The sequence below is a fragment of the Microplitis mediator genome, chromosome 6, assembly GCF_029852145.1.
Source record: "Microplitis mediator isolate UGA2020A chromosome 6, iyMicMedi2.1, whole genome shotgun sequence".
Lineage (NCBI taxonomy): Eukaryota > Metazoa > Arthropoda > Insecta > Hymenoptera > Braconidae > Microplitis > Microplitis mediator.
In genome coordinates, this window is record NC_079974.1 from 3,382,956 (window position 1) to 3,397,918 (window position 14,963).

Sequence of the window (14,963 nt, forward strand, 5' to 3'; positions counted from 1 at the left end):
TTTTTGTCGTATCGTCAAAAGACGTTTTTTTTTTTGTTCACAAATGTTATAAACAAATGGATTTTTTCAAAGTCCAGATTGGGTTAAAAAAATCAACAAATTGTCGATACTACCAATCGACAGCGTTTTTTATGAAACGAATTTCTGTCGTATGGTCAAAAAACGTTTTTTGGTAGTATCGACATTTTTTCGATTTTTTGAACACATTTCGGACTTTGAAAAAATCCATTTGTTTATAACATTTGTGAACAAAAAAAAAAACGTCTTTTGACGATACGACAAAAATTCGTTTCAGAAAAAATGCTGTCGATTGGTAATATCGACAATTAATCGATTTTTTTTTTATTTTTCTATGATTTTTAATTTGAAAAACTTAGAAAAATTCCGGCCTATCCAGCATCTGACGCGATTTGGCGGAGAGAGAGCTCGCGCATAGGCAGTCGCTAGTGCGCGAGGGAGAGGTCCCAGCGCCGGCTCGTTTTTTTATTATATCTCGCGAAATATTTGAGATACAAAAAAAACACATGATACCTTTTTTGTGTATTTTTTTATTCTAAACATTTTTTTTTTCTACACTGCCCCAACAAACCAGCCGTTCGGGAGTTATTTTGATTTAAACAATTAAATTGTTATAAACAATTGTTAGCACCACTTTTGAACAAAATGGACCCAATTTTCGTGATCCTTGGCCCAAAATACATAAGATACAGTTGGATTTACCCGGTGCCAACAAAATGTTTACGGGACCTCCTCTTCAGCCGATGGACTATTACTGCTGATTTAAAAAAAAATATCTCCCATTTTACGTGTCAACTTATAATAAAATCATTACAATCTATTACTAACTTTTTTTTACATATTATCTTTTGATATTCATCCGAAAATCATCTGAAATTCATATTTGTGTCAAAATATGACTTGCACATGATATTCAGCTGACCACCTGTGAATTACCGGCGAAATTTCGCAATTTTTCACACGGGTGACGTTTAAAATTAAAACCCGAAACCTGGATGTCAATATAAAAAATAAATTTTATAATACACATCATAAATTTTTAATTTTCAAATTACAATTTTTAAATTCCAAAAATAATTTTTTCCTGTATAGATAATAAATTTTAATATTTATTTTATAATTATTTACGTTTGAATTGTAATTGAAAGAATACCCATTTAAAATGATACTATTTACTGATTACCGTCATTATGTTATTTGTCGCCTCTTAATGTACACAGGTAATTTATTTCCGTATACTTTAATTTTCAGGAAATTTTAAATCTATTATTTGAGACTTCGGCATAAATATATAATGACAAACTTAATTATTTGCCATTTGGTCTTTCACAGGAATAGTAATTACGTTCACACGTGAATATGCAGACCTTAATGACCATAATATTGTGAGTTCTAAGTCTAATTACCTTTTCCTAATTACATCAGGTACATTTCTTCAGCCCCAAACTATTACTTTTTAATTACCCCCATACCCATTGTCGTGACAACTTCTTTTGTTATAAAATCCCTTAAATTTTAGTGTCTTGTCAATATTTCCTCACTTTATTCTCGAACTTCATACCCAACAGTTCGTCTGAGAATATTTCAAAAGTTACGGAAAAAACCAAATTGTGTTATTTCAAAGTGCTTAAGCTGTTCCAGTGCAGAGTAAGAAAGTTTCCAGTGAAGTTAAATTAACAGTAAAAAATTGTGAATAAAAATGGCTCAAAAGTGGTATTTCAACAAAGAAGAGTTGAAGAACTCTCCTAGTTCCAAGGATGGCATCAGCGCGGAGAAGGAGCTAGATCACAAACAACAAGCCGCTTACCTTATAACTGATTTGGGCAAGCGGCTAAAGTTGTCAGAAGTCTGTGTGCACACTGCCATTGTGTACATGCACAGATTCTTTATTCACCATTCATTAGCCAAGTTTCACCGGTATGAAATTGCCACGGCAGCGATTTTTCTGGCGGCAAAGGTGGAAGAAGAGCCACAAAAATCGCAGGCGGTCATCAGCGCTCTTCATGTCTGCCTCAACAAATACGAAGTTCACCAACTGGACACTACTTTTGCCGAGAACCAGGAGAAGGTCAAGGCACTAACTTCAAATGAGCAACTTCTTCTGGGAACACTTGGATTCAAGATGGGGGTTAGTCACCCTCATCATTACATCAAGAAATTCTGTGGGGGAATAAAAGCTTGCAAGGAATTATGCAAGATTTTCCTGCAGATGGCTAATTACACTTTACAGATGACGTCAATGTGCGTGAAATATAAACCGGCAGTTGTGGCGTCATTCTGTATTTATTTCACCATCCAATCATCGCAGTGGAAGATTCCCCAAGTCATAGACGGGAATCTTTGGTTTTGGCTCCTCGACACCAAAGTGACCTTCGATTTACTGATTAAGATGGACCGGGAGTTCAAAGCGGTTTTAGATAAAATGTCACCCAGGATAAAAAACCGGGTGATGGGATTATTTAAAAATCCATCGGTCAAAGTGACTGCAGTGAATCGGATAGCGACGACCCCCAGTTCATCGAATCCAGAAATCGTTTCCGGTAACCCTGAAGTCGAGAAGCCAAGGACTCGACGAAAAATCAGCTATCACGAGTATCGTGATAGACTGATGAAGAAAAAATCTGAATCAGATGGATCATCGACTTCTTCACCTCCTGATGTAGAAGTTCAGGATAATTCCATTGGAAGTACCTGCCAGCTTGTACCCTCAACTGAAGCGGATCTGGACCACAGCCGTAAGCGTCAAAATAATTACGACATGGGCAGTATTTTGTGTTCTGCTAAGAGACGTAAGCTTTTGTAGTTTCAATAATTTTTTGTACATAATTATTTATCATCCAGTTATTTTTTATTGTAAAATATTATTGTAGGTTTTATTATTTTCATAAATTAAATATTAAGTTTTTCATGTAAATAGTAAATAGTAAAATAGTAAATTATATTTTAAAAATTTACTTTTTATTTAATAAGTTTAATATATTTTTTGTAAATAATTAAATAATAATGTAATTAAAATTAATGATAATGCACCATAGACTTAATCATGTCTTTTGAAAAATAAAATATTAATAAAACGAAATCCTCTTTTTGTTTTGATTTTAATATAATTAATTATTTTATATAAGTAATTTTATTTTAAGAGTAATAATTAATTTTTATGACAGTAAAGTTAGCGAACATCTGACAATTTTTTAAACTTTGAAATAAAAATTAAAATGTTTACAAAATAAAAAAAAAAATTCATATTTAGACAATTCGAAATTCAGTAGATGCATTTTTTAAAAATTTTATTACTTTACTTATTTAATTTTTTTAGATGTAATTAAAAAATTGTCGGATGTCTACTGCACTTACACTTAGTTAATTTTTCCAAATTAAATTTTTATAAAATTTTTTAATGAATGCAGAATAAAAATCAAAAATTTAATTCAAAATATCACTTTCTATTTTTAAAAAATACAAATTATCTTCGAATAAAAAATTAAAAAAAAAAATATGATCCTGAAGTTAGCAGACAGTTAAAAATTTTCAAACATATTTTTCAAGAATTTAATTAAAAATAAAATAATTGCTCATATATAAAATTAAAAAAACTATAGGTGCAATTTTTTAAAATGTCATGTTTAAAAAAAAGTTCAAAAATTAGACGTCGGCTACTTTCAGTGTTATAAATAGGGCTAAGATTTTTGCTTTAATTTAAAATCAAGCAATAATAAATACTGGTGTCAAATTTTTGAAATTACGGAAAAAATATTGGTTGTCGAAAAAAATTTTTCGAGCAAAAGTCCTAGGAAATTTAATTTAAAAAAAAAAATGTCTCTTATTATTTTTTCTTAGGACTAAAAAGAAAGCCGTAATTTGAAAATTAAGATTTTCATAATTCTCAAAAATTTAAATGATTCATATGGATCTTAATTTTGGAATTACGGTGACAATATTGGCCATATAAAAAAATTATTTAAGTAAAAGGTGTTCAAAATTTAATATAAAAAAAAAAAAATGTCTCTCATTATTTTTCCTTAGGACCAAAAAGAAAGCCGTAATTTTAAAATTAAGATTTTCATAATTCTTAAAAATTTAAATTATTAAAATAAATGAATAGAAACTTTATTGATATAAAATTCTTGAATTTTTGAGGTCGGAAAGAGAAAAATCGGTTTATTAGTGGAAGCAGACAAAAAATATCGAAATATTCTTTGAAAATTATGAATTTTTAACTTACCGCTAAGAAAATTGTAAATTTTCAAAAATTCGGGAAGTTATTGGTTTCGGTCCGATTAACGACAATCGAATTTCCATCAGATGTCGACTTTTGAGGTCCTAGGAAGCTATTCTGACTAATTTCGAGATGATGTCCGAGTGTATGTATGTATGTATGTACGTACGTATGTAAATACCTGTATCTTTTGAACGGATGAACCGCTTTTGAACTTTAAGGTGTCATTCGACGCGGATTGTCAATATCTTGAAGCCGTGAGAAAATTGAGCTTGATCGGTAGGGCTCGTTCAGAGATATTCCAAAAATAAAATTTTTTCAAAAACGTTTTTTTCTGATAACTTTTAATGTGCTCGATGGATTGATTCCAGAATGAACTGGGCTCTAGAGCTTTATAAGCCGCGTCGAGTGCCACTTCAACCATCAAAATCGGTTTATTCGTTCAAAAGAAACCGTTGTCGAAAGAATTAAAAAAAAAAATTTTTTTTTTTTTCTGAAATATCTCAAAAACAACTTGATAAATCGAATTCAAAATTTGATCAGCTTTAGAATTTGATAAAACGCGTCGATTGCCACCTCAACCGTCTCAATCAGTTTATTCGTTTGAGAGATATCGTTGGAGAAAAAATGGTAAAAAACGTTTTTTTTCGAAAACAACAGCATACAAACGTATTTGCGAGCTCGAAAATGTATTCACAATAATGTTTTCGAGGTTCTTGAGGTCGAAAACAGCGGGAAGTTTTGGGGCTGGCCCGCAGGGTCAACTGACAGACCGATTTTTTTTTCATTTGTTGCTTTCATTTTATACTCAATACTCTAATTCAGTATAATAAATTGCGATGTATTAAGTAAAAATTTTTAAAATAAATTTAAATATGTTGCTTTGTCAAAATTACAAATTTTATAATGCCGTCATGCTATACAATACGTATAGTAATTTTTCTATAAAATATTACGTGAAAAATACCGTAAAATTCTCTAAGTGTAGATTGAAAAATTAAAATTATTTTATTTTATTATTCCTGTAAGTAAATTAATTACACTTGAGTACCCAAGATGTCAAAGAAAATCATCGAGTGTCAAAATTTTTATCACCGAAAAATTCCATATAATTTTTATAGGCCACCGAAAATTATACAAAATTTTTCTCGTGACTTTGATTACATTGTCATTGGATCGCAGATACCGACGCAATTACTATTGTTATTATTTTCCATCGGTAACTGCGAGCCACTCACAGATGAGAAAATTTTTCCTCCACTGCTAAGAAAGTTCTCATTGGGTCGCCAATACCGACGCGACTATTATTGTTGTTATTTTTTTCAGAACTAACTTCTAACATAAAGGGATTTTTTTTAACAAAATTTTTTAGCCAAAATGAAACACAAACACTAAATAAATATAAAAACACAAAATTAAAACATATCAATAAACTTTGTAAAGTTTGCGAGCAAACGGGTACAAAATAATATAACTTAAGAAACATAAACTATGTAACAACAAACATGTAATAACTAAAATGATAAATAAAGAGAATTTTAAAAGTAAAGTAACTTTTAACAAAATTTCATGTAACTCTTTCACAACTTTTTCTGATTAACCGCAACTCAAATTTTACCACCAATCTTCCCACGCGAAAAAATTATATATGCGGCATATATTCAGATTTGCCCGAATATATACGGACATATAATTTTTCCGTGTGGGTTTCCCGACGGAGATTCGGGAGATCCGAACCCTGGTCCATCTTGACCATACCCGGTAAACTGGCTGCATACACCCCCAATCTTCAAGTCTTTTTAAGTAAAAAATGAACTTAAAAAATTGCCCGTGTAAAAAAGTTGCGGTATTCCACAGGTGATCCGCTGAATATCATGTGGAAGTAATATTTTGACACAAATATATGAATTCCAGATGAATTCCTGATGAATACACAAAGATAGTATAGAAATATAGTTTTAGTGATAGATTGTATGAAAAATTCTATTACAAAAAAAATTTTTTTTTACGGGGAATTTGGGAGTTTTTTTAGCGAAGTGATCTCGGAGTGACGTGGATTTTATGTCATTCCCAACTCACTCCTGTCCGGAGTTTCAACATTTCAATAAATTTATATTAAACTGTTAAACACTTCGCAAATTTTTTTTTAGTGTATTGACCTAAAAGAGCTTTAATTGGTAAATTTTTCAAATTCATTTTAGTTTAGAAAAAAAAAAATTTTTTTGTAGAAAATTTTTTTTCAGTTGGTCCATTATGCCCCAGATATCGCCGATCAGCTTAAAATATCAAAAATAACAAGATTTGACCGAAAATGGAAAAAAAAAATTTACTAATTTTTGAGGGGGGCCTTCATGCCCCAGGTTCCCTTATTACTTCGTTATAGTCCATCGGCTGAACAGGGGGTCCCGTAAACATTTTGTTGGCACCGGGTAAATCCAACTGGTTCTTAGGTATTTTAGGCCAAGGATCACGAAAATTGGGTCCATTTTGTTCAAAAGTGGTGCAAACAATTGTTTATAACAATTTAATTGTTTAAATCAAAATAACTCCCGAACGGCTGGTTTGTTGGGGCAGTGTAGAATAAAAAAAAATGTTTAGAATAAAAAAATACACAAAAAAGGTATCATGTGTTTTTTTTGCATCTCAAATATTTCGCGAGATATAATAAAAAAACGAGCCGGCGCTCGGACCTCTCCCTCGCGCACTAGTGACTGCCTATGCGCGAGCTCTCTCTCCGCCAAATCGCGTCAGATGCTGGATAGGCCGGAATTTTTCTAAGTTTTTTAAATTAAAAATCATAGAAAAATAAAAAAAAAATCGATTAATTGTTGATATTACCAATCGACAGCATTTTTTCTGAAACGAATTTTTGTCGTATCGTCAAAAGACGTTTTTTTTTTTGTTCACAAATGTTATAAACAAATGGATTATTTCAAAGTCCAGATTGGGTTAAAAAAATCAACAAATTGTCGACACTACCAATCGACAGCGTTTTTTATGAGACGAATTTCTGTCGTATCGTCAAAAAACGTTTTTTGGTAGTATCGACTTTTTTTCGATTTTTGAACCCATTTCGGACTTTGAAAAAATCCATTTGTTTATAACATTTGTGAACAAAAAAAAAAAACGTCTTTTGACGATACGACAAAAATTCGTTTCAGAAAAAATGCGGTCGATTGGTAGTATCGACAATTTGTCGATTTTTTGAACCTAATCTGGACTTTGAAAAAATCCATTTGTTTATAACCCAAGTTTACGTGTATTTTAAATGGGAAATCTTCACACGCTGTGGTGGAGTACTTAATATTAATATTAAGGGCTCAAACTCTCAGGGATTTTTTTTGGGGGTATTTCCAACAAAATTTCGGAATGGGAGCGAAAAAAAAAAACTAGTCGCAAAAATAAAAGCACCCTAATGTTTATATATATTTTTACAAACATAAAACTAAAGATTTCATGCTATAAAATGCTTTTTTTTTAAATCTCGATACGATTATTATTCATGAAGTAACAGTTTTGCAAAAATCACTAAAAAATTTCTAAAATTATTTTTTTCCTTTAATTTTTGGTATGAGTGTGTTTTTTAAATTATTTATGTATAATAATATCGAAATTTTTAAAATATTGAAATTATAAGTTTATATATAAAACGAGAATATAATTTGAGATGTAATATCATATGTATACAATTACATATATTATAAATTATATGGATTATAATAATATTGAAATTATACATTAATTTATAAGATGAAACATATATTTTACGTTATAAATTAATATATAAAGCGGTCATATAATTATTGATACAATATCACATGTATATAATCACATATATTATTAATGATATAGATTATTATAATATTAAACGTATACATTATTATATATGATAAATCATATATTAATAATTTTGCCGCCATATATGTTTAGTTATTTACCATATATTTTTTTATGTATTATCCACAGTATATGGTTTTTTCATATGGGCGGATATTCCATACATTATTGCTCTGACCTAAGTCAGAACTCATTTGAATCTTGATTTTAATCACTGCCATTGATTTAATCAAGCGATGACATTGATTTCTGCCTTAACACATTTATTTCAGAGAACATATAATCGATAATAAAAATGTAAAAGCCGCGCTTCGAGCTTCATTAATGATTTTCGACTCTTAACATTTCAAACTATAGCATAAAACGTGAGTTGTTAGAGCTTGGAAAGCTCATAAAAAAATGGTTCCATGTAATAGCACTTGAAGAGCTCGAAAATATATATTCACAATGACGTATTCAAGCTCCTTGAGCTCGAAAACAGCGGGAAATTTCGGGCTGGCCCGCAGGGTCAACCGACGCCCGGATTTTTTTTTATGGTTTATCGTCAAAAAAAAAAATCCAAAAATTATTAGACGTCTGCTAACTACAGTATCAGTAATTATCTTTATTAAATAAATGAATGTTAATTTTGAAAGAGTTTTGGACAAAGGATATGAGTTGAGGTATTTATGAAACTTGAGTTAGTTTTTACGTGTAAAATATTTGGTGGCCCTGAAAAGGGCCGTTTTCAACTCAAAGTTCGGGAACTTGAGTATCTATTTATCTGTATCGTCACCTAGAAAAACAGTCAGCTTTATCTGTAAAATTAGATTTCCGTCCACCAGTAGACGCAACAAGTCGGGGTCACTTCGTTTGAAGAAACCCCCGAGGTATATGTAATTGTCGTAGTCGTTGAACGGTTGTATTTTCGCAGGCAGTCTCAGTAGGTTACCTTCCTCATCCACCACACAGCATTCGAGCTCAAAGCTGATTTCAGAATGCTCCGATTTCAATGGAAGGATCCCCAAAGTGATCCAGTGTTCGTCTTCTTCGTCGTGGCTAACCTCTACTTTGAAGCTCCAAACGTCGTTGACCTGGAGACCTGAGGGAAACTCTATAAATATCGGAGTAACTGTCCCAGCATCGTTGATGAAGAGGAGTTCGTCGAAGTACTCCAGTTCAACAGAGTATACAGTTGTGTACGTTGAAATTTGGAAGTTACAGTCCATAATGTGTCAATAAATGATGAATGTAACTTGCGAGGCGTACAGCGCAACGTTTCGAGCGTAATGACTGCTACTGACCGTGTAACGTATATATATATATAAAAACTTTGACTACCCCCTCCACTAAATTTTAACCAATTACCGAAGAGGTAAATTTTACCCCCACTCCTTGAAAAGGACCAATCATGACGATATTCATTTTCTCTCTCCATTCTAAAGTTTTACTAATCAAAATCGAGAAATTGCATCACTATGAAAAATGATCAATGTAAGTAGACTTCTTATAATAAATCAAATTTGCACTGGCATATAAATCTAGCAAAAATTTTTCCAAACTTCATCAATTTGACCCCGTCTGATTTTAATGACTCGATTAAATTAATAAAAGGAAAATTATTTACTGATTAAAAATTGAAGTGAAATAGCATATGGTGGAATCTTTTGACAAATATTTTATTTACAAAATTACTAAAATCCCTATATCACGTGAACGGAGAACTTCAGCCACTTTACTAAGAGGACCTTTTTCGTAGCGAATAAAATTTTCTAAAAAATCGTTATTTGCAGTTTTTCTGTAAATTTCGTTACTTAGTTAATATCAACTAAAAACTTAAATTATCTTCAGAACCAATACAGAAAAAACAATTAGAGTCCGAGTAAAACTACACTAATGGAAAAAATTAAAGGATCAAAAAAAAATTCTAAATTTTTAGGCGATTTTCAACAGGCTCTAACTTTGAGAGAAATGGTCGTACAAGAAAATAAAAAAAAGGAAATTGTAGCTCCAAGTATCTACTTTTTGGATTAGAACTTTAAAACTTTTAGCGTCAGCGGTTTTTGAGTAATCTTAGAAAAACCAACGACAAAAAAATTTTCAAATTTTTATAATTTTTTTTTTTTGGTCTCCGGGCGTGGAAAAAATTATTTTTGCTTAACCACTATGAGGATCGGATACCTTTATTATTCAGCTTTAATTTCTTTTTTTATGGACCTTGATACGTCCACTTCTCGCCGAGATATCGGTCTTCAAATGGAAAAGGATCCTTTTGTCTTTGATTATCGATATCTCAGAAACCAATGATCGCACAGAAAGTTAGTGGTGGGTTTTGAAAACTTGAATAAATTCCCTTCAATGATTAGCCATTGCTTTTTCGAAAAAAAAATTTTTTCCTATCGTCACATGAATTTAAAAATGCAACAAAAAAAGGGCTTTTTGTGGTTTTTTGGAAAATCAAGCGCTGAAACGAAAATATTGTGGAAATCGATAATGTTGACTGTGCATTTTACAGTTCAATATGTTCACAAAAACCCTGCAGAAAGCCAGATTAATCCAACCAGCCGTTTTTTTGTTTCACGCGATCAAATTTTAAAAAAAATTAAAGGATCACGTTTTTTGCTCTGAAAAGCTCATAATCTTTAACAAGATGAAAACAAAAATTTTTTCGGAGCTTTTTCCGCAATTTTATTGCAGACAGTGCTTAAATATCCAAAAAAGAAAAAACTTTTTTTTCGAAACAAAATTTTCAAAAAAAAAATTTTTTCAAAAAATTTTTTTTTTGGAATAACTTTAGAAAATTTACAAAACCAACACCCAATAATTTTGAGCACGTTTACGTCGCTGCATTCCGTGATTTTACTGATCTCTCAGTCATTAAATTAAAAAAAAATTTTTTTTTTTTGAAAATTTTGTTTCGAAAAAAAAGTTTTTTCTTTTTTGGATATTTAAGCACTGTCTGCAATAAAATTGCGGAAAAAGCTCCGAAAAAATTTTTGTTTTCATCTTGTTAAAGATTATGAGCTTTTCAGAGCAAAAAACGTGATCCTTTAATTTTTTTTAAAATTTGATCGCGTGAAACAAAAAAACGGCTGGTTGGATTAATCTGGCTTTCTGCAGGGTTTTTGTGAACATATTGAACTGTAAAATGCACAGTCAACATTATCGATTTCCACAATATTTTCGTTTCAGCGCTTGATTTTCCAAAAAACCACAAAAAGCCCTTTTTTTGTTGCATTTTTAAATTCATGTGACGATAGGAAAAAATTTTTTTTTCGAAAAAGCAATGGCTAATCATTGAAGGGAATTTATTCAAGTTTTCAAAACCCACCACTAACTTTCTGTGCGATCATTGGTTTCTGAGATATCGATAATCAAAGACAAAAGGATCCTTTTCCATTTGAAGACCGATATCTCGGCGAGAAGTGGACGTATCAAGGTCCATAAAAAAAGAAATGAAAGCTGAATAATAAAGGTATCCGATCCTCATAGTGGTTAAGCAAAAATAATTTTTTCCACGCCCGGAGACCAAAAAAAAAAAATTATAAAAATTTGAAAATTTTTTTGTCGTTGGTTTTTCTAAGATTACTCAAAAACCGCTGACGCTAAAAATTTTAAAGTTCTAATCCAAAAAGTAGATACTTGGAGCTACAATTTCCTTTTTTTTATTTTCTTGTACGACCATTTCTCTCAAAGTTAGAGCCTGTTGAAAATCGCCTAAAAATTTAGAATTTTTTTTTGATCCTTTAATTTTTTCCATTAGTGTAGTTTTACTCGGACTCTAATTGTTTTTTCTGTATTGGTTCTGAAGATAATTTAAGTTTTTAGTTGATATTAACTAAGTAACGAAATTTACAGAAAAACTGCAAATAACGATTTTTTAGAAAATTTTATTCGCTACGAAAAAGGTCCTCTTAGTAAAGTGGCTGAAGTTCTCCGTTCACGTGATATAGGGATTTTAGTAATTTTGTAAATAAAATATTTGTCAAAAGATTCCACCATATGCTATTTCACTTCAATTTTTAATCAGTAAATAATTTTCCTTTTATTAATTTAATCGAGTCATTAAAATCAGACGGGGTCAAATTGATGAAGTTTGGAAAAATTTTTGCTAGATTTATATGCCAGTGCAAATTTGATTTATTATAAGAAGTCTACTTACATTGATCATTTTTCATAGTGATGCAATTTCTCGATTTTGATTAGTAAAACTTTAGAATGGAGAGAGAAAATGAATATCGTCATGATTGGTCCTTTTCAAGGAGTGGGGGTAAAATTTACCTCTTCGGTAATTGGTTAAAATTTAGTGGAGGGGGTAGTCAAAGTTTTTATATATATATATACGTTACACGGTCAGTAGCAGTCAGATAACGGATATTGTATAAGCCACACGGTCAGTATAGCAGTCATAACGGAATTTCTCCGACTCTTGTTGACTAACCGTGTTCGTGATTATTTCTTTGACTGTCATTCATTATGGACGGAGACCCAGATACAACTGATACCGGTCAAGGAAAATGGCAAGAAGCCAAAACAAAAACCAAAAAACGAAAGCACGACGAAAAGGAATCTGATAATTACTCGGAATCTGAAGAAGACGACAGGCATAGCACGAGTGACCCCAGACAAACTAAACCACGCAAGATTTCACCAATAGTGGTAAACACTAAAGTTACAGATATCAGCAAAGTTATACTAAATATCAAATCATTGTGTAAAGAAAGGGTATACTTCAAAACAACCAATGTGAACTTTATAGTTTATACGAATACCGAAGAAGACTTCAACTCAGTTACAACTCTCTTCAAAAAACTAGAAATCCAGTTCCACTCTTATGCAAACAAACAAGATAAAAAACGACATGTTGTCTTAAAAAATCTTCATTGTGCCACTCCTCAAGATATCATCGATGAACTAGAAAAAGATCACAGTGTCAGTGTAACTAAGTGTGTTTTAATGAAGCGTAGACAACAGAGTGAACAAAATGGCGATAATTTTATGCCAACGTACTTTATAACTCTTGATAACCCAGAACAAATCGGTGTAATAAAACGTATTAAATACTTGGGCTCATTTAAGGTTAAGTGGGAAGATTACAAAAATTCAAGGCGAATTACCCAGTGCTTCAAATGCCAAAGGTTTGGCCATGGCATGAGTCATTGTCACAATGCTCCAAGATGCGTCAAATGCACGGAAGAACATCTCACCGCAGAGTGTCCAAAATCCAAAGGAACCCAAGCCACGTGTGTTAACTGCTTAGGAAGTCATCCATCCAACTTCAAAGAATGTCCAATATACCTAAAGCATCTCCAGAAAATAGACAACAAGCGCTTACAAGTGCACACAACTCATAACAAAAAACCTTCACCAATAGATGCCACACAATATCCACCACTAAGGTCAAGGGGACTACTACAAAATTTCGAACCAACAACAAGACATCAAATGGAACTAGATACGTCACAAATCAACTACGCAGCAGCAATGGCAGCAACAACAGTGAGCACCATAGATACAAACACACTTAACCATGGTACTGCGCACAATAATTGCAACACTAGCTCAAATTCAAGTCTAATAAGTAAGTTTAATAATTTAGTTAATGAAGTACAAAAACTAAATTCTATATGTAATTTCGACAAACTCTTAAAGTTAGCATTGGACCTGAATGAAAAATTGAGCTCGTGTAGCAACGATTTAGAAAAAATTGTAGTAATAAGTAATAGTATAAATCATGGCTGAGTCGAGAAATAAAGCTGTAAATATTGTTCATTGGAACGCAAATGGGATTCGTGATAAATTAACTGAACTTACAGAATTTGCTTTCAAATTCAAAGTAGATATTTTGGTAATAAACGAAACTAAGCTCATTAAGAGCGACAAATGTTATATTAATAACTACAAATGCTATCGTAAGGATAGAGAAAGTAAAAATAGAGGAGGAGGAGTAGCAATATTTATTAAAAATGATATTAGTCATACAGAGCTGCCCGTCCAAACTGAAAATATTGAAGCACATGCTATTAGATTAAGTGATAACACACTCATAGTAAGCTGTTATAATCCTCCCCAAACAAACTTAAATATAAATGATTTGAATAGAATATTGAGATTAAACAATAAAGTAATAATCATAGGAGATTTAAACTCCAAACATCCTCAATGGCACTGCAAACAAACTAACACTAATGGTCGTATACTATATAATTACATGCTTAAGCATTCTATAAACATTGAATATACAGATAATTACACTCTATATCCCTACACTAATACTCTTCCGTCAAATGTAGACATCGTACTTAATAAAAACGTTCAGAAAATCACGAAGCCCATTACAATAAATGAACTCGACTCGGATCATTTGCCGATACTAGTCATAATTAATGATACTACTATTAAGCGCAACTATCCAAACTATCTAGACTACAAAAACGCAAACTGGTCCAGTTTTCGATCTATTATTAACAAAAAACTTGAAATAAATAATAAACTAACAACACCTACACATATAGACAATTCAGTAGAAAACCTCACTAAAATAATACAACACTCTATCAAAAAATCTATTCCCACAAAAAAATCAAATAAATATTCTCAACTTCCCCAATACATTCTCGATTTGATCAAAACAAGAAACTACCATAGGCGTAAATTTCAGAAAACCCGTAATTTTCAACATAAACAATTAAAAAACCACTTCTGTCATTTAATTAAATTTGAAATAAAAAAGTATAACACTGAAAAAATTACTAATAAATTAAAAACACTAAATTTAAAAGATAATTCCCTATGGAATGCTGTGAAAATGCGTAAAAATATAAATAATCATATACCAACATTGCATGGCGAAACTGGACTAGTTTATAACGACTGTGATAAAGCAAATGCCTTAGCCAATGTATTCGAAAAG

General features: G+C 31.4%; 1 protein-coding gene across 1 annotated transcript; it reads left to right on the top strand.

Moving 5' to 3' along the window:
* Window positions 1-1,717: 1,717 nt before the first annotated feature.
* LOC130670026 (cyclin-T-like) lies at window positions 1,718-2,821 on the top strand. The gene has a single exon (XM_057473200.1). The coding sequence runs from the start codon at window positions 1,718-1,720 to the stop codon at window positions 2,819-2,821; it is 1,104 nt and encodes a 367-aa protein (XP_057329183.1).
* Window positions 2,822-14,963: the final 12,142 nt, after the last annotated feature.

What these genes read in the sequence shown, in the direction of transcription:
- LOC130670026 (XM_057473200.1), top strand. Translation starts at nt 1,718, where the DNA reads ATGGCTCAAAAGTGGTATTTCAACAAAGAAGAGTTGAAGAACTCTCCT.